The sequence below is a fragment of the Cololabis saira genome, chromosome 9 (assembly GCF_033807715.1).
Source record: "Cololabis saira isolate AMF1-May2022 chromosome 9, fColSai1.1, whole genome shotgun sequence".
Taxonomy (NCBI): domain Eukaryota; kingdom Metazoa; phylum Chordata; class Actinopteri; order Beloniformes; family Belonidae; genus Cololabis; species Cololabis saira.
The window spans coordinates 17,779,854-17,806,171 of record NC_084595.1 but is presented as its reverse complement, the minus strand read 5'-3'; the positions used below and the strand labels follow the sequence as shown (position 1 = coordinate 17,806,171).

The following is a 26,318-nucleotide window of genomic DNA, read 5'->3' as shown; positions in this document are numbered from 1 at the left end:
ATCGATTCAAATGTCAAGAATCGATTCCAATTCTTAAGATTCAGAATCGATTATCAAGATTTGATTCGATTCCGATATCGATTTGGGTTAGTGTTATTAAAACTGTTTTTTGAGTTGTTGCATGAATTATATGACTGTAGTTATGCAAAATATGAATACTAGTATTATATTGAGATTCAACAGCAAGTATTGGCAGCTAATGATGCCGTAAGGACCAATCAGCTCCCAGAATGCTGATAGAACTGCTTTCAGAAACGTGGGTCAGAATTATCAAACAGATCCAGGGGAGCAAACAGACGGATGAAATCGGTTTTAATTTTTCCCACATTCCGTTTTTATTTGTTCCATTTTCGGTCTATTTTGGTTTTTAATTTTTGAGAATTTGTTTTTTTTTGCAAATGTAACCCCAAGACAGTGTATAAAGTAATGAAATATAGACAATGTATGCAATTATAATTGAACACTTTAATGTTTTCATACCTTTAAACATATTTAAAGGCAAAAACATGGCACCAGTAATTCTCGTGTCCAACAAAACATTACTTTTTTGGGGATAAACAAAAAAATAACCAAAAGTTGTAATGTAATGATGAAAAAAAATAATACATAAATAAATAAAATAAAATAACCGCGCCCCCCCCCCTCGATTTTTAGGAATTAATATGAGAATTGATTTAGAATTGGGAAATCGATTTTTTCAACACAGGCCTAGTTGTAACCCCTTAGACAACCTGCATGTGTGAAGGATCCCTTCAGCTGAACGTAACAAAGGTTTGTTTACGATTCAACTACCTGGGGGATCTTGGCCAACCAGTTGTGGTATCTTAAGGGAATTCCCTCTGTGTTCAACCAGGAAGTCCCTTGAATTTTATTGCCTCATCTCCAGCTTTCATTTTCTGTCTTAGCTGCCACAACGTGTCTATAAGGTGCAGTCTTGCAGAGTTGTTGTCTGACACCAATGCCTCAAGCTTTCACCTTCGACAGACATGGACGGGGCGGCCCAGCTTCCCGTAACCCTCTTTCTTTCTTTCTTCCCAGAACAAGTTAATTTTTTCTAGTGTTGTTCTTTGCGTTGTTGACACAGCTGGTAGAGTAAATACGTGTGATCCCAGCGTCAGTGGGGGTTCGGGCCAATCTGTGACGAGGGGAGTGCAAGGCCTGCAGATAGGTTTCAGCCCCGGGATCATCTGGATCCCAGAACTTCTGACCGGGTTGGGAACAGAGTCGTTATGTGGTGCTGGCGCCGGCGGACCTGCGGCCTGCTACTCAGTACCGCTGGCTTTTGTGACGGGGAGGATTACTACCGGACGGTCAGGAGAGCGGACTCACAGGTTGGATGTTTTCTGCTGATTTCCACACATGCGGATGAATCTTTCTCCAACTTTAACCTGCTATAAACCCGTTGTTTGTCTTTCTGGGGAGGTTCTGATAAGAACTGATGGACTTGCAGCAGTCTCTTTCTTGTGTTGATAAAGACCCCCCCTAAAAATGTGACTCGTGTTTTAGGTTGCTGTGTCATATTATCATAAATCGCTAGTATCAACTTGACCGGTGATGAATTGATGAGAGAGATTCGGGTCAGTTTTTTCTTTAATGTCTTGTCGATGTCTTTACAACTACAACTTAAGTTGACTGTCCTGTTCTGGACTTCTCATTTCACCTGCAACACGGTTGACAGTTGTGCTTCTAAAGGACGTGGCCTCCATTCACCCACTTGGTCAGGGCGGCTCAGAGCTCACGCTGCCGCCTGATGTCTTGGTGAGAACTGTGTTTGCTTCGGTCTGCAGTCGGACCATCAAAACGCCGGTCACTGTAAAAACACTCCACACCGAGCAGTGAGAGTAGGGAACGAGGACGACAGTGCTGGTCTTTTTTAATTCTATTTGTTTTTGTTTTTATTCTTGTTTTTGTCAGTGGTATGATGTATTATCACCTTACAGATGTGTGCAGAGCTGATGTCACAAGTTACACACCAATCATGCTGACGCTTGGAGATGTCAGCCTGCTTTGGTTGTCTTTCTTTTTTTTAAGTCCCTTTCCCTTGATAACTTGACTTACTGAACAACAAAAGTAGTTTAGCAATTTTTGACATTTGCAAAATGTTTCTCTTTATATTTTACATCGGTCCGATGTCTCTCACAGCATACTGTTACTCTTACTTTCAATTTTCTGAATTAAAGCTATAGACAAGAGATGGAAGAATGAAAAGAAAACTTTTCAGTCTCACGTGAAAAGTTTTCTTTTATGAAAATAAGTATATAGAATAATGTTTCAGCAAAAGTTCCTAAACACCAGTCTCAAACAGTCTCACTCTGTCAAACTCTGTCTATTATATCACATGTTTTTAATTTGCTTCTTTATTCAGTTAAGATGAGTAAATTAATTGTGATATGTATTCCATATTCCATATTCCAGTATGAGAAATAAAACTTTATTGATCAGAATCAACATCAAAACAAACAGCCACTTTCCCTCAGCTCAGTTATCTATCTATCTATCTATCTATCTATCTATCTATCTATCTATCTATCTATCTATCTATCTATATATATATATATATATATATATATATATATATATATATATATATATGACATATGACATTTTTACTGTATCCGAAGTGGATGAATGGATGAATGACCAGCAGATCAATGACCTTCTGGAGTAAAATAGAAATCTCTTGCTGTGCCGGCGTTCTGTCGTCCTGATGCTCCAAGTGAATGAATAAATTAATGAATGAATACAGAAGGGTTCTTAGAAGTATTTAAATGAAAAACATCTTTGTTTTATTTATGAAAATAGATTAAAAATGGCCACTTAATAACATGTATTGATTTTTTTAATTTTATATCAATTCTAACGTATAATTCATCATTAAATCGATGTAGATCGATGTGTCATCACACACCTATTACTGACTGATAAACCACTTAAAGCTGCATAATTGTTGATAAGACTTTTGGGGGTTTTTTGGTCGTGTGTTAACAGAATAAACATCTTTTATCTGACTTATCAGTGTCAATAACTCCAATCTGATTGGGTCTTCTCTCTATCAAGACATGACAGACATCTGCAGGTCTGTGACCTCCTGAGACCTGGGGCAGTGTTTGTCATTGTTGCTTTGGGCCCCCGTTAAGTTAAATTAGATATTATGATACAGACAAAAAAACGTGTGATGTCCACATGTGTTTTCGTCTGAACTGAAGGATTAAAAGATGCCTTTGTATAATTAGGTTTAAACCTAAAGTAACTTCATTAATACAGAGCGAACAAGTTCATGAGCAGGCTTTAATCCACGCTGCATGTCTTTGTCTTTTTATCAGTTTACTCTCATTTCATCGGTGCCTTTTCTCGCTGTTGCGCAACCTACCCCGTATGTGAGTCTGGCAGTCTCATTGCTTGCTTTTTATTTGCTCCAGACGTTTTGTTTCTTTTGCTGCGCCCTGGGGAACATTGAGCGCTTGGCAGCTGCTCAGCCCAACCACAGGGCTCCAGTGCTGGCCAGCGAACCCTCACCGGGGGGGCGGCGAGGAAGAGGCAAGGCACTGCTAAATGGTACCTTGATTGGAAAAATGAGAAGAAAAAAGAAAACTCAGAGTTGCTTGGTGTCACCAGAACCAGAATAACCTCTGATGTCACCGCCCCCATTTCCATCTTAACCTTGTTGTGATGGAAATGTGCAGCCAGTGGAGGCTGCTGACGTCGAACCTTTCTCTGGGTGGGGAGAGCTCCTTAGTTCTGCTGCCGTGTGTCCGTTTGTGTCTGCAACTGTGTAAAAGCATTTCTATTTCTTTGTGCATGTGTTGGAGAGCGAGAGACTAATGCGGACAGGCTGCGAGCGTCATCGCCTTCAGGGACCAGCCAGACATGTTAAAGCGTCGTCCACAACCACGGCAGCAGCTCACAGCATTCTCCGTTATTGATTCCCAGCAGATGGAAGAAAAGCTTCCCTTAAATCACAGTCGGGAGCTGAATGTTTTTAGACATCCAGCCCAAGTGTGATCTCTGGAAGACGGATATTAATATTGATGTTTTTAAACATCTGCTGCTGCTAGATAATATATATATATATATATATATATATATATATATATATATATATATATATATACATATATATATATATATATAGTGCTCAGTGATGTATGAGTCCTTTCTTCTCGGTACAAAAATACCTCCCAAGAATGTTTTTATTGCTGAACAATAACTGTCTTGAATATTAGAGCATCAAACACATCACAATTAGCAGTTTTCTTCAAAAAGCTTTTAAAACAGTTAGACCACATTTTTCCTCTCAGAGGGAAACAATGTCAGAATAAAAGACCAACATACATGAGTTATCCTTAAGATGTTTTTTATTTTTTAAACTGTGATTCCATTATTAAAAGTAAAAGTAAAGACTTGATTAAATTGTGTTAAATTATGTTATAATTTAATATAAAAAAGAAATCTCTGTTCAGTGACATTAAAGAATTTCTTTATCAATAACGACCCCCACCTCTATAAATGCTAATGGCATTGATAAAATAATAAAGTAAAGCAAAAATAAAGCACCCTTCTTTTAGTTGTAATAATAATAATCTGATATTAACAACGGATGCCATGTGACACTGTATTCTTGATTGATAAAGAGAAACTGAACCAAAACCCAGAAGCATCATTTCCTGTGTGACTCTTTCAGTCTTGTCCCAGTCTTCTTTAAAGCATCGCTTCGGTTGCTTTCTGTCCTTTTATTTTTCGACCATTCAGCTTTAGCTGTCGGACAGTTTGCCTCTAAAGTGCTCGAACGCCTTCGTCGTCATTGTACATGCACAATGACATTTGGTTGACCTTCCTTTCCAGTCCAAAATGAAATATTAACAAGAAAAAAAAAGGCCATATAAAAAGGGTTAAATTAAACAGTATCAGTTACATAAACAATTGTATATTGTTCTCAGGATGAGTGGATGTTTATTTGCAGTTGAATGAGAACATTGGAAAGAAAGTCAGTGGTGCTACTGAATATAACGTGACATCCGGTGTTTACACGTATCTGCATATGCAACGCAGCGTTGTAAAGGGACGATTGTTATGTTCTTATTGTGTTCAAGTCTGTGGTGTCAGAGCTGGGCAGAGGTGAATGCTGGGACAGCTCTCCCTGTATCGTCTGTATCGACAGCAGAACAGACGAGCTGTGTCCAGGATGTGAGCCCCCCTGAGACCACGGAAGCTGCACGTGTCTGTTAGGGACATACAGAGGAGTTAATGGTGGACTCAATGACTGAAAGGTGTCCAAAACCAACCCCAATGTTCAAATTTCTCCGCTTTGTTCTCACTTTTCCAAATCTTGCTACAAGGCAACTGAAGCCCGTAGAGTCTTATTTGTAGTTTGTCTGATATGTAGTGTTTTTTGTTTTGATTTATGAAAATAATTTGCACGGTCCGAACTTGGGGGTTACTTTGTCATTTCTTAATGAAATAATGATACTGAGTAATATTCAATGTTTTATTGATGTTCTGAGGTTGTGTTTATCTCCCAGTAAGGACCAGACTTTCTTTATTGTGTCCCAATACAAAAAAACTTCCAACGATGCGTCTAAGATCTGTTTGGTGAACTCTGATTCCTTGAGAACACAAACGCATCATCCCTGGATGCCAAAATCTGCAGAATAACTGTGGTTGTTTATCAGAGTTGCTTGAAGTCATGACATGAAGATGAAGAGAAATAATTTCACAAAGAAGCATCCTTTAGATAGGGTTGCTTTACAGTAGTAACTGTTGTTGGACTGAGCCAAACTGATGGGCAGATGACCATTGATGTTCTTCTGATCTGCGGACGTTGTGATGTCACATCTTTGGGGGTCAGAGTACAAGCTGCTTATAGTTCTCCGTTTTGATATACTTTAACTTAACTTTAACGACCAAGTGTGGAGTTGTGATTTTACATCTGAGCTGCCTGTTAAAATTCCTGTTAGCTGATCTGAGATCTGCATCTCAGCATCCGCTGCAAACAATGCCCAGCATCCCACTGCTCAATCTCAATCTTATTATATCATCTTGAAACCTAATTGTACAGATGTGATGCTTGTTTCAGGCATTCATGTGTGACTAGGTCATTAATAACATGTCACAAAGACTAAGAGCACAAACAGTTTTTCCTTCAGCTTTATATGGATTTTGCAGGTTTTACAGATCATATATTCACCTGCTTTTTCTGCAGCAGTGCATTGGTTCAAGCGCTCCTCTTGAGACTTTTACAACAAGAATTTATATTTAAAAAAATGTGCATTAAGTATCTTTTTGACAACTGAAATTCAAGATTATGTAATCAGACTGTAAAAGCTCACATCAGTCCTTCAGTACCCTCCTCCTGCCCTCCTTTTGTCCCGCTGTCTTTTCCCCTCCAGCAGCTGCAGATTGTGAGTTATAAAGCGCATCAGCTCAGCGATGAGAGAGGTCTTTGGGGTCAGACATGTTGTGGTCAGATTCAGCCTCAGCTGGCGCGCCAGATGTTTTTGCGTATTTTTCCTAAATCGCTTTAACTCCTGCGTTTCCTGTAAATGCACCTGTGTGAAATATCAGTTTGGATTACGCAGTTGTCTTCGAAAAGCCTGCTGCACAAATGGAAAGAATTGGAGGGAAACCCTGCTGTGCTGACTTGTTTTGTTCATTTCATGTAAACAGGCTGAAGTGATTTGAGTTGGTAATCATTTTAACAGCTTGGCAGCAATCTTCCTCAGATTAGTCACGGGTGGCCTGCGTTTCCTACACCGTCCAGAAGGGGGCAGTGTCAGACATGAAATCAGCCGATGCTCTTCGTGGGTGGTGATCAATCTTGTGACATTCTGCTCTGTTTGGGGGAAAGTGGCAGCCTCTAGGGACTAGCTTGAAATTAGACTTGACCTGTGATGTAATTTACAGAAAATTAGTTTTTGAAATCATGCATTTGTTTTAGAGAAATTCCCAACAGTGTGTGAGACAGCCATTATTAAAGTGATAAAAAATGATCATGACATAAAAGACATAATTAGGTCTGTGTAGGTATTGCGCTGTGATATTTAATGATTGTGGATTGGATTAAATCTTTACAAAGATACACAGCCAATGAAATGCAGTTAGCATCTAATTAGAGTTCAAGATGAATTATATGTAAAGAAACTGCAGTAAAGTACAGATCCTTTAGTCGTTATTCAATAGGGATCAGAGCTGTTGGTGTTTTGTAATGCTATTGGGTTTTTGATTCAGTTTTATTTCACTGGCTGTGAGAAGTACCACAGATCATCCATTCAAAATTGAATTGTTGAGAATTTTCTTATCCATTAATCCTGTAATACGTTGCAACTTTTCATCATGACAATTTGAACGTTTCCGCAGTTCTATTAACGTTCAGATTTTAGAGTGACAAAATGTGTCAACAACTTGGTTTTCTTAATTTTCTACAATCTATTACATTATGAAAGGAAATACTCAGCCAGTAAATTGATCATTTAATTGTTTGTTTTTGTCAAGCAGAGGAATGGAAAATGTTAAAATGGAAATAAGCAGTTAAATCATACTCAAATATAGTGTAGTGGTAAAGAATATTGAGTGACTTTCTAATGTTAGACCTGCTGCTGCTTCAGGGTGAGTGTGTGAGTGCGTTTTCCTTCCCATACTGTCCTGCTGCCATAGTGAGAGCAGAAACAACAAAAGCATCATTTCCCGAAGGCATGACATAAGAGTGGAGGCGTCAGCGCTGCCTTCAAGGACCCCTCGTAAAGCTCTACCTCATATAATATCAGTCTCAAAGTAGGCGTAAAGAAGAGGCTGCCTATAATATGAGATGTCACAAAGGCTTTCAGACAAGAGTGGTCGTTCTGTAGATTATCAGTGTCAAATATAATATATTCATTCAATGAGAGACAAAAAAATAAAAATAAAAGCTGAAGCAGATGTCACGAGACATGCCTGGGATGGACGTCAACAGCTGTTTTGGATTATTATTGCTGAAAGTTCTAGTCGGCCCTGAATAAAACTAATCAATTATTCAGTTTCACAAATTTTAAACTGATATTTTGACATACAACTTTCTTTTGACGCTTCAAGAGCCACTTTTGCGGCCTTACGCAGAGAATTAGGCAAGGCAAGGCAAGTTTATTTGTATAGCACAATTAGACACAGGTAATTCAAAGTGCTTTACGTCAAACATTAAAAGTAGCAAGACACAATTAAACAGTAAATAACAAAAAAATGCTAAGAAAATAGGTAAAATAATAAAAAGCTCAAGTTGTTAAAAAGTAAGGGCAGTAGAGTACAGCAGGTAAGTATTTAATTTAGGAGTACGCTTCAGTAAACAGTAATGTTTTTAGGCCTGATTTAAAGGAGCTGACAGTTGGAGCAGACCTCAGGTCTACAGGAAGTTTGTTCCACCGGTGAGGAGCAGAATAACTGAACGCTGCCTCACCTTGCTTGGTTCTGGTTCTTGGGAGACACAACAAACCAGATCCAGATGAACCTCAGGGGTCTGGGAGCTTCATAGGAACTAACAGATCCAGCATGTGTTTTGGTCCAAGACCATTCAGTGCTTTGTAGACCAGCAGGAAGATTTTAAACTCTATCCTTTGACTCACTGGAAGCCTGTGTAGTGATTTCATGACCGGTGTAATATGGTCCAGTTTCCTGGTGTTTGTAAGGACTCTGGCGGCAGCGTTCTGGATCAGCTGCAGCTGCCTGATTGATTTATTGTTAAGGCCTGTAAAGATGCTATTGCAATAATCCAACCTACTGAAAATGAATGCATGAATACGTTTTTCCATGTCTTGTTTAGACAGAAACCCCTTCATTCTAGCAATGTTTTTCAGGTGGTAATAGGCAGATTTAGTGATAAACTTTAGATGGCTGTTTAAGTTCAGGTCTGAGTCAATAATTACACCAAGATTTCTGGCTTGATTTGTAGCTGTCAATGACATTTAGTAAGGCTTATTTTAAACCACTTATCTAAGCTAGGCTTGACACTGAACAAAAAACGAGGATTGTTAGCGGGTATTACAGCAGCAAAGAAACTGGTGGCAACCCGGTGGAAACCCCCACATACATTATCCTTTCATGCATGGGTTCTATCTTATAAGGATATTGTTTATTTAGAGTTATCAACTGCGCAAGTTCACGGTGCAAAGGAGTGGAGCAATAGAGGCTTGGCATACACTATTATCAAAACTTCATAGCCTCTTAGCCCAACACAGATTGAGAGATGATGTCCTAGGCGGTGGGTGGGTAATGTCTGTGGTTATGATTTTATTTTTATTTATTTATTCATTTTTGCCTTTAATTTATGTGCTAATTTTGCATTATTATACTTAATAATGTGAGCATTACCTTCTTTTTTTCTTTCTTTTTTGTTTTTGTTTTGTATTTGTATTTTGCATTTATCCACTCATTTGTTGTTGTTATGTATTGGTGCTTGTTTGTTAAAATATAAAATACATGCACCATGTGTTTTTTTAGAAAAAGAAAAAAGAAATACAAATTTGATCACAAAAAATGACATTTTAGTAAGGTAGAAGGTCGGTTTGTTTTCTGCTTTGAGCTCCTGATGTTTCCGACGGTTTTGAACGCACCGTTAAGCTCGGGGCGGGGTTTAGAAAACCCCCGGCGTGAGTCATGATTACCCTGAACGCCTCACGCCGCAGCGATGATCCAGCAGAGCCGCTTTAGCCCCGGTCTGGACACCATGTCGCTCCGGCTGCTGTGATCGGGATCGGGGGCATCCATGGTCCATTTCCTGGGGATGCAACCCGAGGAGCGCGGCGTCAAGCCGGCACAGCTGCTCCAGATGTTCGACTCGTCGTGGAGGGTGCGCAGCATTTGGGACGGCGTGAAGCTGGAGGTGGTGGAGCACCGCAGCCCGGTGGTGCTGCACAGCTTCACCCAGCTGGACCCGGACCTGCCGCTGCTGGAGGTGAGCAGGGGTGGGGGTGCAGGATGAGGGGGTGGGGGGTGCAGGAGCCGGGGTGAGGGGGTGCAGGAGAGGGGGCCCTGGCTGGATGCTGGTTTATTTTTATTATTATTATTATTATTATTATTTTGTTTTATTTTATTTTTATTTATCCTTTATTTATCCAGGAAAGTCCCATTGAGATACAATATCTCTTCTGCCAGGGAGTCCTGGTCAAGATGGCAGCAGAAAAATAAATTGTTTCATATAAAAGAAATTACATACAAGGACAAGTAACTTTACAAAAAAAAACATATCAAAACAAGAAACAAACAAACATAAAACATACAAGGATCAGAAAGCTAAAAATAATTCATGACAAAGAATGACACTTGATTAAAAACAATGACATTGTTCTGTGAAAAATGATTTTAACATATGTTTGAACATGTTAAGAGAAGGTAAATATTTCAAGTTGAGTATGTGTTGTAGCTCATTCCAAGCTTGCGGTGCATAAAAGGAAAAGGCAGAATTACCCAACTCTGTTTGAGTGCTTGGGACCATGAGGAGAATTTTCTCTGATGATCTAGTGTTTACAGCTGGTGGGCTGTGTTGGGATGATGGAGCAGAAAAACAGCTGAGGAGGTTCATTGTTGTTTTTATTATAGGGGTTATTTACTACTAGGCGAACAAAAAAAGTCATAAAATTGACTTAAACCTCTTTTCTTGTCTTTTTAACCATACATTATAACAGCAACACAATATCCCCTTTTCTTGCTCTGACATTGTTGGGACCAAGAACAAATGTCTGGTTTGGTTTCCTCTCAGAGGAGCTGCAGAGGTGGAAACTAGGCTTGTAGTTCTCAAGACCACTGTTTTGTGGTCTCGGTCTTGTCTCTGGGTCTCGCCAGGTCTCGGACTCGGATAATGGAGATGCTGTTTCACACCAAGGTGACAGAATCTGGTGATCAGCAGTTCTCCAGTGTAATCTGATTACTGTAATGGTAAATAATACAATTTGAAGTAGATAATTGTATCTTTTCATATTTAAAATTCAGGTTTAATCTCCAAATTAAGTCAAATTTAAATCAGTAACATTTACTATTCATTACTTTTCTTTTCATTGTTGTTTTTATTATAGGGGTTATTTACTACTAGGCGAACAAAAAACGTCATAAAATTGACTTGAACCTCTTTTCTTGTCTTTTTAACCATACATGATGAACAGTGACACCATATTTGAACCCTGCAACCCCTTAATTGATAAATATCCATGCGGTTTATGTCAGAGACAGTTTTGTATTGCGTTGTGCTCCCCATTTAATAACTTGTGTGGGTATGTGAATTGTTGTAGTGCCATTTTTGCACAGTAATTGTGGAGTTTGAGAGGATAAGTTTCAGAAAGGTGAGGCTAATCACGGGCAGGTGTGCTGGTTGCCGGGGGAGCACACAGTTTTCTGACGTCTTAACTTTGGCGTTTTGGTTTTACAGCTTTATTGGTTTCATGCACGTTCTAGCCTTATAAGTGCATGTAGTTTGCTGTGTATAAAGGAGCTTGTGTGTACAAATAAATACTTTTTTTTTTTTTTTTTTTTTGAGCATCACAGAGGATGTTTATGGACAATGATTCATTCAGCTGACATGCTGCCCAAGGAGACGCGTCATCTGTTACTGACTTGTAGGTTTTTTCTTGTTTGTTTTGGGTCAAGTCAAGTCACAAAACGCTGTGCTCACGGGCAACCAGCACACCTGCCTGTGATTAGCCTCACCTTTCTGAAGCTTATTCCCCTCAAACTCCCGCTGATAAACAGCACAGAGGAGATCTGACCTGTCATGTCTAAAGTAAAGCGGTGAAATGTTGCCTGACTTTGGAGACACTCTGAAGCTGCCACAAGCCTTCTGCTACAGAATGACTTGCTTTTTTTGCAGGTTTCACCCTTTTGGTTATCATGCCGATAGAAACACACCCCTGCAGCTGCCACCAGTCATATCTCACCACATGACATGAAATAGTGGCTCTGATCACAAATGTGTTTCCCTGCTGTCTTCTGCGGGGCTGCTTGGACGTTAAATGTCAGCCATGTTGGGGGGAACTCCGTATTTGTTCAGTCCATTTGTGGTTGGTGTGGCAGTGTTTGTCTTTCCGACCTAAAGATGTTTGTTTTGGTCGCCAGCTGCTTGGTGTGTTGGCGTGTCCTTGGGCGAGAGACGGCCCTCCTGAAGGCGGTTGAGAATAAGGGCCACAGCCGGCTCTGCAAGTGTCCTGCTTTGCCCCATCGACGCTGTAGGACATGGGAAAATTCAACATATATTCTCCTGTTAGAAGCTGTAATGCATGAATTTAGACACAGTGACTGAATGATTTTATCAGGAGAGGAAATGTTGTTTGGCTGCAGCCGATGCTCTCTGAGACTGTAACAAAGTCTTTGTGGTTTCACATCGACTGCTCGGGATGTCCACATGTAACCCTAGATATGTTGCTTAATCTGAACCCGGTGCACCACGGATGCTTATTTACGGTTAAATATCCGTTTCCCTTGCAGTGTATGTGCAACAAACTGCGTATAATGTGGCTGCAGGTCCTCTGGGCGACACGAGCGCTCATAATAGGGCATTTGTTGAGGACTTTGGTGAGATCCTGAAGCTTAAAGGCACAAACTCGGAGTTGGCCTTCAAACATGCACGTGAGGATGAAGGCTGCTATGGCTGTTGCCATAGCTACACAATCCCCAAATGAACAAGAAGAAGCTTCAGATCCAAATAGCAGTAAAAAATAAGAGTTGTGCAGTAAAACGGCGCTGTATTCATCCAACGTGTGGCCAGGGTGCCTCTCTGGCCCGACCGGACCCGCCTTTAGGGTTACCTACGGTTAAAGTCTTCAGTTTATGTACAAAATGATGAAGCTGGTTCAGATTTGTGCCAGAAGTTTCATTTTATTATAACGTGACTACGTGGCTGCAGGCATGCAGAGCCCGACCGGGTCGGAGGAATTGGAAGAGGCGTAAAAACACGTCAGGTGTCTTGAGCTGGATATTAATTGTAAGGATTTATTGAAATTAATATCGTAGACTGAAAGATCAAGCCGACTGTCACTGGACCTTTGACCCCTGGATTCCTCCTCGTGAAGCTTTTTACTTGTAGTTTTTTTTTTTTTTTTAATTAAAAGATTGAAGATTCACTGCTTTCTTTGAAGTTGTGGAGCATTCTCCATCCCCATGCTCCCGCACATCCCACACATCCGATCAGATACAGAGGGAGGATGAGTAATCATATTTATTACTTAAGCAAAGCCGGGGATTTGGGTGATGATGACGCCGTAGCTGATACCACACGGAGACACCCATCCATCACTCCCCTCGGACAGGATAATGTGTTCTCTTTTACTCGTTCTGGTCTGTTTCTCATCAATCATACATGCACTTGATATACCAGGATGATTCAGACCGCCCCCCCCCCACCACCACCACCTTTGTTTGTCTTAGCTTGGCCCGGCGCCCTCTTGCCTCCAACTAACCTGCTCTGCTTCGTGTCTCTGCTCTGATCTAATCCCCTGCTCTAACACAATTACCAAGGCCTAATCCCCCCCCTGCAGTGGCCGAGGGGTTTCCTCCACCATCTTCCTCCTCGTCCTCCTGCGCAGAGATTCTGGTACAGGGGAAATGGGCCTGGGCGGGTCCAGTCATGTTGATCCCTCTGGCTCCATTCAAACAGCCACCACATCAAACTGTATCTACAGTATCGTGTAGCTGAGCTGCTCAAGTGGCCTTTGGAAGGGAGGTTTGCTGTAAGATAATGCTACTGCAGCACAGGGCGAATAATAGACCGATGAAGCTGCAGTTACCGCCTGTATCTCTTTACATGAGTTTTGTCTTGTCATAGGTCACAAAAGCCTCTGACGCCAGACTTGAGCATCCTTTTTTTAACTACAGACTGACTGAAACTAAAAAGTGGGGAAGTTTGGATACGCAGTGCAGAATGAAGCTTAGGCAATAACACTGCTGCCCTCCGGCCACCTGAGCCTTCCAGGTGAGATGTTTCAGATAGATCAGGCGAGAAGGAGACTCGGGACGCCGTAGTCGCATCCCAGCTTCTGGTGTGTATGTACAGAGGCAGGTTGGGAGGGTGCTGACTTTTTGCGATGGTTTTTATGAATGACCAAAATGGGATATGAGTAGTTTTTTTTTTTTTTTTTTCTTTTTTCATTTCTTGCTCTGACATTGTTGGAATCGAGAACAAATGTCTGGTTTGGTTTCCTCTCAGAGGAGCTGCAGGCTGCAGAGGTGGAAACTAGGCTTGTAGTTCTCAAGACCACTGTTTTGTGGTCTTGGTCTTGTCTCTGGGTCTCGCCAGGTCTCAGACTCGGATAATGGAGATGCTGTTGCACACCAAGGTGACAGAATCCGGTGATCAGCAGTTCTACAGTGTAATCTGATCTCCAAATTAAGTCCAATTTAAGTCAGTAACATTTACTATTAATTACTTTTCTGAGGTGGAGGGGGGTGTTGGAGGTTTGTTATTTTTGCTAGATGACTTTGGGACTAGTTAGTAGTAGCCAATCCTTAAAAGCACTGGAGTCAATCATCCAATAGTGTAGAAATAGCGGTAGTGCAGTTGCCACACATATCTGATCTCAGCTGATTGATTAAAACATTTATAGTGAGTTCAACATCAGACATCCACTTCTCTGTGTTATTGTGCTGCAGTTGAATACAACCTCATGTGGAAACTAGCTGAACCAGATGGTGCTGATGTTCTACAACTCATGCAGGATCAGGAAATAACTAGGTTTGTTTTTGTGTGAGTCATGAGCTGAGCTAGTCTTGGTAGTGTCTTGTTCTCGGTTTAAGCAGTCTTGACTACAATTCTAGGTGGAGGTGCTGGTATCTCTGATGAAGCAACAGTCTGACGAGCAGAGCTAATGCTACCCACAAAAACATCTCAAAGAAGCCCCCGTTGTCACTTCACATGTTTCCTTTTGACCCATTACGGGCTCCAAACGCCACGATATTGAAGCTTCACATGAAATGAGATACAGAGCAACAAAACCTCTTCAACCATGTCCTCCTAGGGGATGCAGTTGCTGTTGGTTTTAGGCGTCCTACGTCCCAGAAACACCAAATGCTGTAGGATGTGATGTTGGGTCAAAATAAAAATGGGAATGCTTGATAACCTTTCTCTGATCAAGTCTGTGATGTTGCAGTAAACAACAAATCAGGACGTCTTCAGAACAATGAGACCCCAAACAAAAAAAACATTGTTTTAGGTTTGAGTTTTATAATTGGTAGTGGGTTCACATCCAAAAATGTTCTCACAAGTACAGAAACATTGTTTTATTTCATAATAGTTTCCCCCTTGAAAGATAAGCATGTGATTTGCAAAGTAAAATGTGTGTTTGGTAGATTATTTCTTTGTTGTAGCCGTACTTCTTTGGGATACATTTTACACCGTTGGAAATCCTGTTTATTTCCCTTGTAAATGGTGCCACATTTGTAAGGATCATGTATCTGTGGCATGTGCAGCAGAGCTGAGTTTGTGGGTTGTGCCCCTGAAAAATGTTTTCAGGCAGGTTTTCTTTTTTAAAAAGAAGGAAGAAAGTCACTGGAACAACAGACACAGAGCTGCTGTTGTCCTTAACATGATCTACGTGTCCTCGGTGCCAGCAGGGACCCAACCAAAGCTCACAAGGAGTCCTAGATGAATGACACAGTGACACAGCTCAGCCCCACTTTGTCCCTCGTGGGAGACACAACCTCAAACACAATCAAAACGAACACAACATCTTATTACAGAACAGCAAAGTAGAGATTCCTTCATGTCCTGCGGGTGTAGATTACACCGCATGGCTCTATTTTCATCCATGTGAGCCAAATCTACTGTGAGGTGGGAAAAAAACCCCAAAATGGTCAATTTGTGACCAGCTCTTACTTAATTTGAACAATGAGTGAAGTGCGGGCGGAAGTTGGGCTGAGCGGACGCGCTGAGAAACAGAAGTCGGGCCGTCCGACTCGGCACAGAGACACTTTTGTTCCTGTGGTTCACGGCGAGGAAAGTGGAGTAGCCGGGTGCTGGATCGATGCGGCAGACGGGAATGACAGAAACAGGCAGCAGCAGGAATGTGAAGGCCCAACGCCTGGAAAAATACTGCATTCTCCCACTTCCCTTTTTAAATTGTCTGATTCTCCACTACTTGCTGCGTCTGGGACCTTCTCATTATCTACACCAGTCTTACGCAAAATAACTTTTAAAAACACAGTGCAGTTCCTTCCTGGGACAGAAATCTGAGGGTTTTTAATCGTTTCCCTTTTGAGCCGAATTAAAAATGTGGACAAAATGAGATCTCAGGACGGCATCAACATCAGATCTCACTTCATTTAGGTGAATTGTTCAGTATGTTGTTGTCTTTAATTAAGCATATGTTCTTCAGTTGTCCTTGCATGAATGTAGGACGGTGAGGATTAGAAGATTTCTCTGCAGCAGGGCGCTGGTCTTCAGATACCCCCGAACTCGGGTGTCGTTCCTGGCGGATACGTGATGTCACGACACGCCGCAACCAAGGGCGTTTTTTTTCTGGAGGATTTTTTAAAAACCTTTTTAAATCTCCCATAAAACCTAAAATGGCTTTGACAGAAAAAGAGAGCTTTTCTCTCTGTGAAGATAGACTGACTGACTTTATTTATCCCAAGCTGGGAAATTGTAGTGTAGTGGCAGCGTTACACACAGTGACGGTGAACAACGTATGGGATAAGAATAAGTAACAATAAGAACAGACTGTACAAAATAAAATATTAAGATATAATACAATAAAGTAGCATTTTACAGTGTTTGTCACTTGAAGTTGACGCCTGATGGTAAGTCAGCTGTGCAAAGCAGAAAGGAGATGCTCAACCTGTTAAACAGTCCTGACTGATTACTTGTGCAGCTCAGAAGGACATAACGGGGGAGAAGGTTCTGGAGGGATTTGCTTCAGCAGGATTATCTTACTGCTGTAGTGGATGAGGAGGAGGGGGAGGAGGTTGTGAATGGAGGTCTTTTCTGCGCCGTGGCCTGTCTTAACAGCTGAGAGGTTTTGCGTTTCACTCTCAGATCTTTCCCCGAGCTTCTCCGCGTGTGTCTGTTGGACTGCTGCTGCCGTTGGTCCCTCTGCTCCGACATGTGACCGTCACTGCGTCTCCAATTTGATACGAATGTTTTTCATCCTATTCTGGCATCTTAAAGCAAACCTCCAACGGCTGAATGCTGGGTTTGTTTCAACAGAGATGCACTTAGGCCACTTCAGAAGCTGTCAGCAGGAGTTTTAGCCGCGTCTGAAGGATATTAGACGCATATGGAGGACTGTAGCATCCGTTATTAAATCACCAAAACATCTGCAGGAGACGCTCTCTGGAGCGGCCTGAAGATGTGCAGAGGTTTTATCATGCCATATCTTTTCCATCTCGCTATTAAGAATTTTATTATAATAATTTTTTTTTTTTATTAACCCATCTGCTTTCCAATGCCGATAAAGCGGCGGCGGGGGGGGGTCTCATCTTGAGCAGTGAACTTGCTTTTTCAGTAGGATTTTTAACCTGTTGCACGCCGATCTGCTCTTGAGCTTTCCGACGTATCCAACAGCCCTCGTCTTGATGTTTAAACCAGCGACGACTCCAAACATCTACACGGATGTGGTCCAATTTAAGTTTCGCTCCATCTTGACCAGACGTTGTTCAACAGATAAAATGTGCCCTAATTTAGAAAAAAAAACTAATAAAACAATTAGGCCTGTGTTGAAAAAAATGGATTTTCCGATTCTAAATCGATTCTCATTAATTCCTAAAAATCGATTCATATGTCTAAAGATCGATATAAAAACGGAATGTGGGAAATTTTTTTACCAATTTCATACGGCCTCTGATTGCTGCCTCTGTTTGATAATTCTGCCCCACAAGATGTTTCTGAAAGCAGTTATATCAACATTCTGGGAGGTGATTGGTCCTTACAGCATCGTTAGCTGCCAATACTTGTTGTGAATCTCAATATAATACTAGTATTAATATGTTGCATAACTACACAGTCATATAATTCGTGCAACAGCTCACATAACAGTTTTAATAACACTAACCTAAATCAATATCGGAATCGAATCAAATCTTGATAATCGATTCGGAATCGAATCGATCCCCATCCCTGAAAACAATGAACGATAGAGTGAGTTAACAACTTACTTCCTCCAGTGTTGTTGTACTTGGGGATTTCTGTCTCTTTTAATCTACACTGATGTTGAAAATAGGTCTTGTGTACATTAAAAAAAAAAAAAAAAAAAAAAAAAGCATCTTCATCTGATTGCAGGATTCTTTTCACAAATCTTTGTCACCTCACTTTCCCAGCCAAGTCTGTCCGTGATCCATCAGGCTTTTTCTGCAAGAGAGAACATGAAAACGACAAGTGTCCAGGTAGCAGAGGAGCTGGTTTCTGTTTTTAAACAATCAGAGGCACCGAGAAGGTTTGCTGAACGACGCCAGAGGTCGACGCGTGCAGCTCCACAGTCACATTCATGTCATTGTGCTGCATTCACAAGTCACCTTTGAGGCTTGTTGTTGTTCTGTAGAAATGTCCCATGGAGCTCCGGTTTGACTAAAATCAAACTCCAGCTTTTACCTGAAGATGTTTTCAGCTTTCTGAATCAGCGTTGTTATTCTTTAATGTTTGTCTTGGTCATTTTAACACCATATACGGCAAATTCCATCCCTAATTGGGATGATTTCAGCTTCCCTGCCGACACGCAGGGGAAGATAAAGTGAGGATTTCAGTGCACAACAGGCCCTGTGTGTGAATTTGAGAGCATTTTGACCGTTTGGACAACCCCCCCCACCTCGCGTTTGGTCTCATACCCCTCTTGTGCATGACCTCAGTGGCTCTCGGCGGGTATTGTTCAGGAGGGGAAGTCACGGGCTTGTGCTGCAGGGTTGTAACGGACACATGCTGAGGAGGGCTTTGTTGAACTGTTTACTGGTTCAGGCTTTTCTCCTTTACGTCGGGAGTTTCCCCGCCCGGTCCACATTTAGACGTCTCAGAGGAGCTTTCTAGTGATGAAGCAGGTGCTTTCTCTGCTGACCAGGGTAATCATTGGGAAGACTTCCTCGGCCGACCCCAGGGGGCTGTTGGGGGTCTTCCTCTGGACCTGTATGTTTGGTTTCTTCTGTTTCTGAAGTTGGTGGCTGCGTCTATAAGCGCTTTACAGGACGGGAGGGTTGTTTTGTCACATAAACACGTTACTTCAAGGTTGTGTTTGACAGCTGGTATCAAATATTCATCTACATGTTAGAAAAATGTGGGCATGTATGTTACAAATAAAGATTTGAGCAGAATTTAGACACATTGACGTAGTTTCAAAGAGTTGTTTTCTGACTTGATTATGTCGTCTCGCTGTTAAATCCTCAGCTCTTTGGGCTTGTGAAGGGGCTGGACAAATGCAGTTGTCTTCTTAAGGTTCAGGCTTGAAGCATCGTTAAATTTGACTTTTTTTATTTTGCAGATTTACTTAATTTGTTTAAAATTTACAAAGCATTTAGATGGAAATCAAGCTTGTCTCTAACGTAAGGCAGCAACTAACGACTGATAGCCATCGATTATTGAAACAATTAGTCGACTAATCGTATTATGAATATCATAATTATTAAATAGCTTTTATTTAGCTATGTTTTTTAATTTTAAATGATATTGTATTGCTTATTAACAATAAAAGACAAGATAGATGGACATTTCATTCAAAAATACATCTTTTAATGCAAAGATAGGAATGGACTGGGAATGTCTCATTCTATTTAATAAAAAAAAAAAGGTTTCGCCAACAAGAGTCAACAATCAAATTTGTTGACTATTTTTACTTGCTTTGGATCTCAAGGTTACCACTTAAAGCTGCGACCAGAATTTGACATGCAGTGATGACGAAGATAGTAAAGCTGAGGAAACCTTTTCTTGTTTTAGGCTGTTTTTTTCCATTTATGTCGACTGGTCTTAAACAGCTTGGATATGTACACACGATTGAGAGACTGACATGATTTAATCTAATTGGATGCTCAACTGTGGTGGATGTATTTAAAGGCATCTCTTCAGACACGAGGGGTTCGCTGCATGACATCATGGGAAATCAAATTATATCAACCAAGATGTAAGAAAAAGTACTAACTTTTATGAGTTTGGTTCATCTTTGGGTACAATTTCCTTGTTTCTGAGGCCCCGTTGACACGGAGCCAAAACTGAGGCGTTTTCATGCGTTTTGGCCGTTCGTTTACACGAAAACGGAGTTCAAAGTCACCAAAAACGATAATTTCTGAAAACTCCGGCCAAAGTGGAGATTTTCAAAGACTCCATTTTCACGTTTGCGTCTAAACAGAGGAAAACGGAGATTTAGGCTTCAGAACGTCACATTATGCGACAGAAACGTCACCAGCGTCATGTGTGCGACCTGTGTTTACAATTAGTTTGGCCACCGTCAATATTTTCTTGTATTTTACCTGTTTTATATCCATTTTTTTTATATTAAGTCACACTTAAAAGTAACTCCACTTCTCTGTCACTCCAAACGAAAGACTCTCATTCCGTCTTGGAAGTAAAGCCTGAATTATGGTCCCGCGTTAAATCAACGCAGAACCTACGGCGTAGGGTACGCGGCGATGCGCGCCGTACGGTGTCCGTCGCTGCGTACCCTACGCCGTAGGCTCTGCGTTGGTGTAACGCGGAACCATAAATCAGCCTTAACTGGAAGCTACACGTGTCATTTGTTGATGTTTTTTCCAGGATTCTGATTGGCTGGCATGACGTTAACAGCATATTTATGCGGATTTGTGTAAACGAAGAGATTTTGAAAACGATCTCGTGTAAACGATGGAATTTTTCAAAACGTAGAGGGGGAAATATCCGTTTTTGTAAATATCTGGCTATGTGTAAACGGGGCCTGAATGTTCCATGTTCATCCGCTGAAACAATTGTACAGGTATAAAGAGCACTTAGCACAGCTACCACACTGTTCAGGAAGTTGACGGTGTCTTCATTCAAGAGGTGAATGTGCTTTGATGTGCAAATGGACCAAGGACCAACAGTGAAAGTGCTCGTAAAGATGCTGCTGAAAGCAGGACAGTCTCATTATCTTTTCATGGATATAATTGAGGAGAACTGGAGAGGCCTTCAGAAAGCCCCGTCCACAATCATTTACAGCATTTTGGGTGCTTTGACTGACCTTCATCAACTTGACATGAAAGATACAGTTAAAAAAACCCAACTTGTGTTGTTTTTCTTCTCTGTTTCTAACCCTTTTCTTAGCAGTTGTACGTTTAATGTTTTATTAAATATCATAGTTAATTTCATAAAACGAAAGCAGTCGGGAAAACCCCCCGAAGCTCCTTCTCAAACGGGAACTTGTGCTTTCAGTAGCAGCGCTGCACATGATGCAAAGCTGATGTTTCCTTTTGTGTTGAGAGAAACAAAGTCGCTGTTACCGTAACACTCAGCCAATTCCCAGAATTCTCTGCACACATATCTCCTTATCCCTGCCTCATCAGCTTCTGCAGACGCTTTAATGGGCCTCGCATTCCTCCAACCCACATCTGAACTCACGGTCATTCATGGTGAGGATGATGAGGGTGAATGAAGGCTGATGTGTGGAGGAGGTCGATTCTGAATGCCAGACATTGCTGAGACCCCCGTTGGAGTTTTAATCATTTCCTACATTCATTCAAAATCCCACAGAAGCAGCCAAGAATTAGTGAGTCGAGTATGAATTTCAGAGTTTCATTACGCAGTTTTGCAATTCCAGCATTATTAGATAGATAGATGAAGTTTAAAGCAGCAAGATGTGAAGCACTTAACTTACCACAAACATATGCTTGAAACAATGATTAAAAAAAATACAAATTTCCAAGGAGAAATGCATCAAATCTACTGGCAGACTTCACAGTGGGATGAAACCGAAATGTGCTGCAGAATGCTCAGGATTCATCATTATTTTGCAGTTAATGGTCTTATTGATCGGTTTTGTGGCGATTTATTGTGAACCTTGCTGGCTGCTTGAAATGACATGCCGCTTAGTGACAATACAAGTTGTTTGATCCTAATTACCCGTTTTAACGGCTCTAGTCTCAGCCTTTAAGGGGGTCTTTCTCTAATTAGCTTAGACCTGTTTAAGCCGGGTCGGGGAGATCACCTGGCTTCACACTGCCGGCGTCTGAACGCCTAACTCGCCTGACTCGGGGTAGAGTGAGTGGGATCGTAGGACACTGAACCCCCAACCCCCCGCCCTGTGGCAGTTCCAGGGCTGGTTCTGGTTCTGGTTCTGGGCCAGTTGGATTTGGAACCGGTGTTCTGCCAATTTCTGCTGCTTTGCCAAAAAATGTTACCTAATGGTTTTCCACCTTTGTAGAGCTACAATTTTACTGTGTTTTACTCCCTAGCCCACTTCCTTTTCCCCCAAGTGGTCCTTGTCGCTTGCCAGGCTGTTAATGTAAATAAGACCTTGTTCTCTGGTTAAATAAAGGTGAATGACTGAATGAATATCAAATAAAGCAATATAATTGTTTTTTTTTCTCTTTATCGTATAATATTCACAAAGTGTAATGCAATTCATGTCATGGGTAGTGTATTTTGAAGGATCAAATACTCAACATCCCATATTATCCATTTTACATCGTGCAAGAAATGAAACTTTGAAAATCGACTGTACGCATGCGCAGAACCACAAAGTAGCATTTCTCGGCAGGGAACAAGGATTGGCAGAACACCGGGCTTTCTATTTCCACTGACAAAGAACTGGCTCCAGGCCTGAAAAACCGGTTCCAAGGGAGCACCAACTCTTTGCTGGTCCAGAGGAAAGAACCCCTTACGTAGGCGGGGGGGGGGGGGGGGGGCGGAGTCATTAAGACCAATGAATTAATCTGGATGCAGCAAAGCATCATGGGTCTGAGGTCCTGTTATACCTTGTTGTTGTTTCAACTTTCACGCCAACGCAGTGACGTAACTGACGTTTGCAGCGACGTAAGGTCGTGGCTCCCCTTAGCACCTGAGCTATGGAAAAGCAAACCGGTTCTCAGCTGGTTCGCAAGTTGAACAAGTTGTGAACCATCCCAGGCCCGGAACCAGCTCTGGAACTGGTTTGGTGGAAAAGGGGTAATAGTGCCAGTCCCAAGCCCACAAGGAAACACATCCGACCTAAAAACATGTACAGCACCCGATGATCCTCTACGGTGAAAGGAGTAAAAATATACACTTATTAAACAAGTGTTCAGCTCGGTTGATTTTAAAATAAATTCCACAATGATGTTGTGTCGGTGATATTAATCACTGTAAAGAATTAAAATAGCTGAACCCAAGTAAACTGATTAAAACTAATTCAAACCCAAATTAATCTTGCTGAGATTCGAGGCCAACAACACGATCTAATATCTTTGGTTGAGGAATGGAGAGAACAGCAACCATTCCTCCTCCTGCTCACAGAAATTAGTTCCTTATGAGTGAAAACCCCCCTTTTTTTTTTGTTGGAGGGAATTTATTTTCATTGTTAAACTGAATTTATTATTATGCACCACTGTGAAATCCTTATTCTGATTTATTTTTTTCTAGTTAAGGTCATCTCCAGCTTTTTTGTCCCCTCTAATCCAACCGCAAATGCTGAACATTTGTGATTTTATGGAATATGTCATTTTTGGTTTTGAACAATAGTCTCTCATGGGGGAATTTGACCCCTTAAAGCGTATAATAGGCAAAACAAGTTTTGTGAAGGGAATTGCATTAACTTTTGTTTTTTAAATCAACAGAAGGCAACATTGTGTACTGCTCAGGAAGATTTACAAGTTATTGTCGCTGTTAGATAAGTGCACAAAAGATCTGGGCAACATTTAACAAAACAAATGAGACTTTTTGGCTAAAAGAGTTTGTGTTTAATCTAGTTTTTAAAAGTCATCTCCTGTTTGTGACCAAGATGCTACAGATGGTTGTCTCAGCATTGAGTCAGGGTGAAGGAATGTGAGACCAATTTAAACTTTAAAAAAATGGAAGGAGAAGAAATCGGGGCAGCTTCCTGATCGGATTGATTTACGGGGAATCCCATTGTTCTTCCAGAGTTTCCTCAACAATCCTGTTTGTTTGCTTATGGAGGTTGATCAAGTTTGACTGCAACTGGACTTCCGGTGTAGCGACTAATGGACTAGGACGTGTTTTTTTGAGCTCCTGCAACAACCTTTAAAAATATCTATTTTTGGTACAGCTTTTTCATCTTCCTTCGGTTTATTTTTCCCGACCTTCATTATTCTACTTTGGCCCCGTATTTTTGCCGACCAAAATGCCTCCAAAACTCAAACCATCCGCACCACCCCCGCGGCCCTCTCCGCACGCAGCATCCCCGCCTCGTGGTGACCCCCCGTCCAGCCTGGCCGAGGCCGCCGGGGCCGCTCCTTCACACGACTTTAAGGCCGAGCTGCTCGCATCACTCCGCGTTGAGATGGCGGCTGTTTTTAAATCGGAGCTTCAGGCTGCTTTAACTGAAAACCTGTCGAGCATCAAGACTGAGCTGCAAACGGTGAAGTCGGAATTATCAAAAAGCATTACAAACATCCAGTCTGATGTGCGCGCTCTGAAGAACACCGTGGTTGAAATGGAAACATCTCTTTCATCCTGCACCGATGACATCACAACCCTACAGGCTAAAGTGGAGCATCTGTCAGCTGAACTGATGAGGCTGGATGGTAAATGCGAGGATCTGGAGGCGAGATCCCGGCGCAATAACATACGGATCGTGGGAATTCCTGAAGATTTTTCCACCTCTTCTGCTGTTACGGATATTCCCTCTCTGCTCAAGGAGGCTTTCAGCCTGGAGAAGGAGCCTCTCCTGGACCGGGCGCACCGCACCCTCCAGCCGAAGCCGAAGCCCGGAGAGCGCCCTCGTCCCATCATCGCCCGTCTGCACTATCATACAGACTGTGTGGATATATTGCGCCGAGCCAGGGCTCAGCAACGGATTACGTGTGGAGAGTTGACTTTCTCTGTCTTTCCCGACCACACCCAGAAGACGGCCCGTGCCCGAGCCGCCTTTAATGACGTCCGCCGCCGGCTCCGCGAGATACCGGGGATCCGCTACGGTCTGCTGTACCCCGCCCGCCTCCGCATCACCCACAACGGCGCAGAAAGGGAGTTCAGGTCGGCAGAGGAGGCCAGCGCTTTCATCACGTCGCTCAAAGTCTAGTTGAACTTTTTTCAGTTCATCAGTGTCGGTTTTTTTTTTTTTTTTTTTTTTTTTTTTTCTCTCCCATATATACACGGTATGTGGTTTTCAGTTTAACTTGGTCGTGATTGGTTGTACCTCTCTGTTAATGTTGCTGGGCTTGCAGGAGCTCAACACGAAGCTTGTTAGTTATTATCTTGTTAGTTATGCTTAAAGCCGTAAGTGTTCTTTTCAGGGATCTGACTCCTTCTGGAGTTTGCACTGGGTTCTCCATCGTTTGGGGATGGGGTCGTTGTAAGTGCAATTGGGGGGTGGGGGGTGGGGGGTTCAGTAGGTTAAGTTTGTTGTTGTTTTCAATTTTCCCCCTTTTTTTTTTATTTTTTTTATTTTTTTTTATTTATTTATTTATTTATTTTTTTTTTCTCCCCCCTTTTTTTTTTTTTTTTTTTTTTTTTTTTTTTTTCTTCTTCTTTCCTCTTTCTTTCTTTCTTTCTTTCCTCCCTCCATCCCTTTCTTTCCTTTCCTTCCTTGGGGATCCGCATTCGGTACATCTCTATCTTTAGGAATTTAACATATGGCCACTAATACTGGTACTTCTGTGAGGTTGTTGAGCTGGAATATTAAAGGCATGGGGAGTCCAATTAAGAGATCGAGAATATTTGCTCACCTGAGACGTCTTAAAGCTGACTTAGTGTTCCTTCAGGAAACCCACATGCGCACCAAAGACCAGGTCAGACTTAAATGTCCCTGGGTTTCTGAGGTGTTTCACTCTGATTTCAACTCTAAGGCCAGGGGGGTTGCTATATTAATTGGTAAGTCAATGCAGTTTTCAGCATCTAAGGTGATTTCAGACAAAAACGGCAGATACTTAATTGTGGCGGGTACGCTATTTCATATTCCCATATTATTAGTTAATATATATGCCCCCAATTTTGACAACCCACACTTTATGAATAAGCTTTTTGAATGTCTCCCCTCATTGAACGACAGTCTTCTTATAATTGGCGGGGATATGAACTGCGTAATTGACCCCAAACTAGACCGCTCCAGCCCACGAAATCTGACTCCTTCTTCAATGTCGAGGTCTCTTTCAGATTTTGTGTCCAAGAACGGTTGCACCGATCCTTGGAGATTTTATAACCCTTGTACCAAAAAATATTCCTTCTTTTCTCAGATGCATCAATCTTTCTCTCGGATTGATTATTATTTTATTGATGCTAAACTAATTCCCAAAGTACT

At 41.6% G+C, this 26,318-nt stretch overlaps 1 protein-coding gene across 5 annotated transcripts in view; it reads left to right on the top strand.

The window, feature by feature from the left end:
• Positions 1–26,318, top strand: part of LOC133451520 (ral guanine nucleotide dissociation stimulator-like) — a 74,693-nt gene that overhangs the window by 28,566 nt on the left and 19,809 nt on the right. For 2 of the 5 annotated variants that reach the window (XM_061730643.1, XM_061730642.1), the window contains exon 1: positions 9,667–9,916. The exons of 2 other annotated variants lie outside the window; for them this stretch is intronic. In XM_061730643.1, coding sequence (XP_061586627.1) covers positions 9,728–9,916 — 189 coding nt within the window. In that variant the 5' untranslated portion in view covers positions 9,667–9,727. Of the gene's footprint in view, positions 1–959; positions 1,332–9,666; positions 9,917–26,318 lie in introns of those variants that run through there. One more of the 5 variants, XM_061730645.1, reaches the window with a different exon arrangement.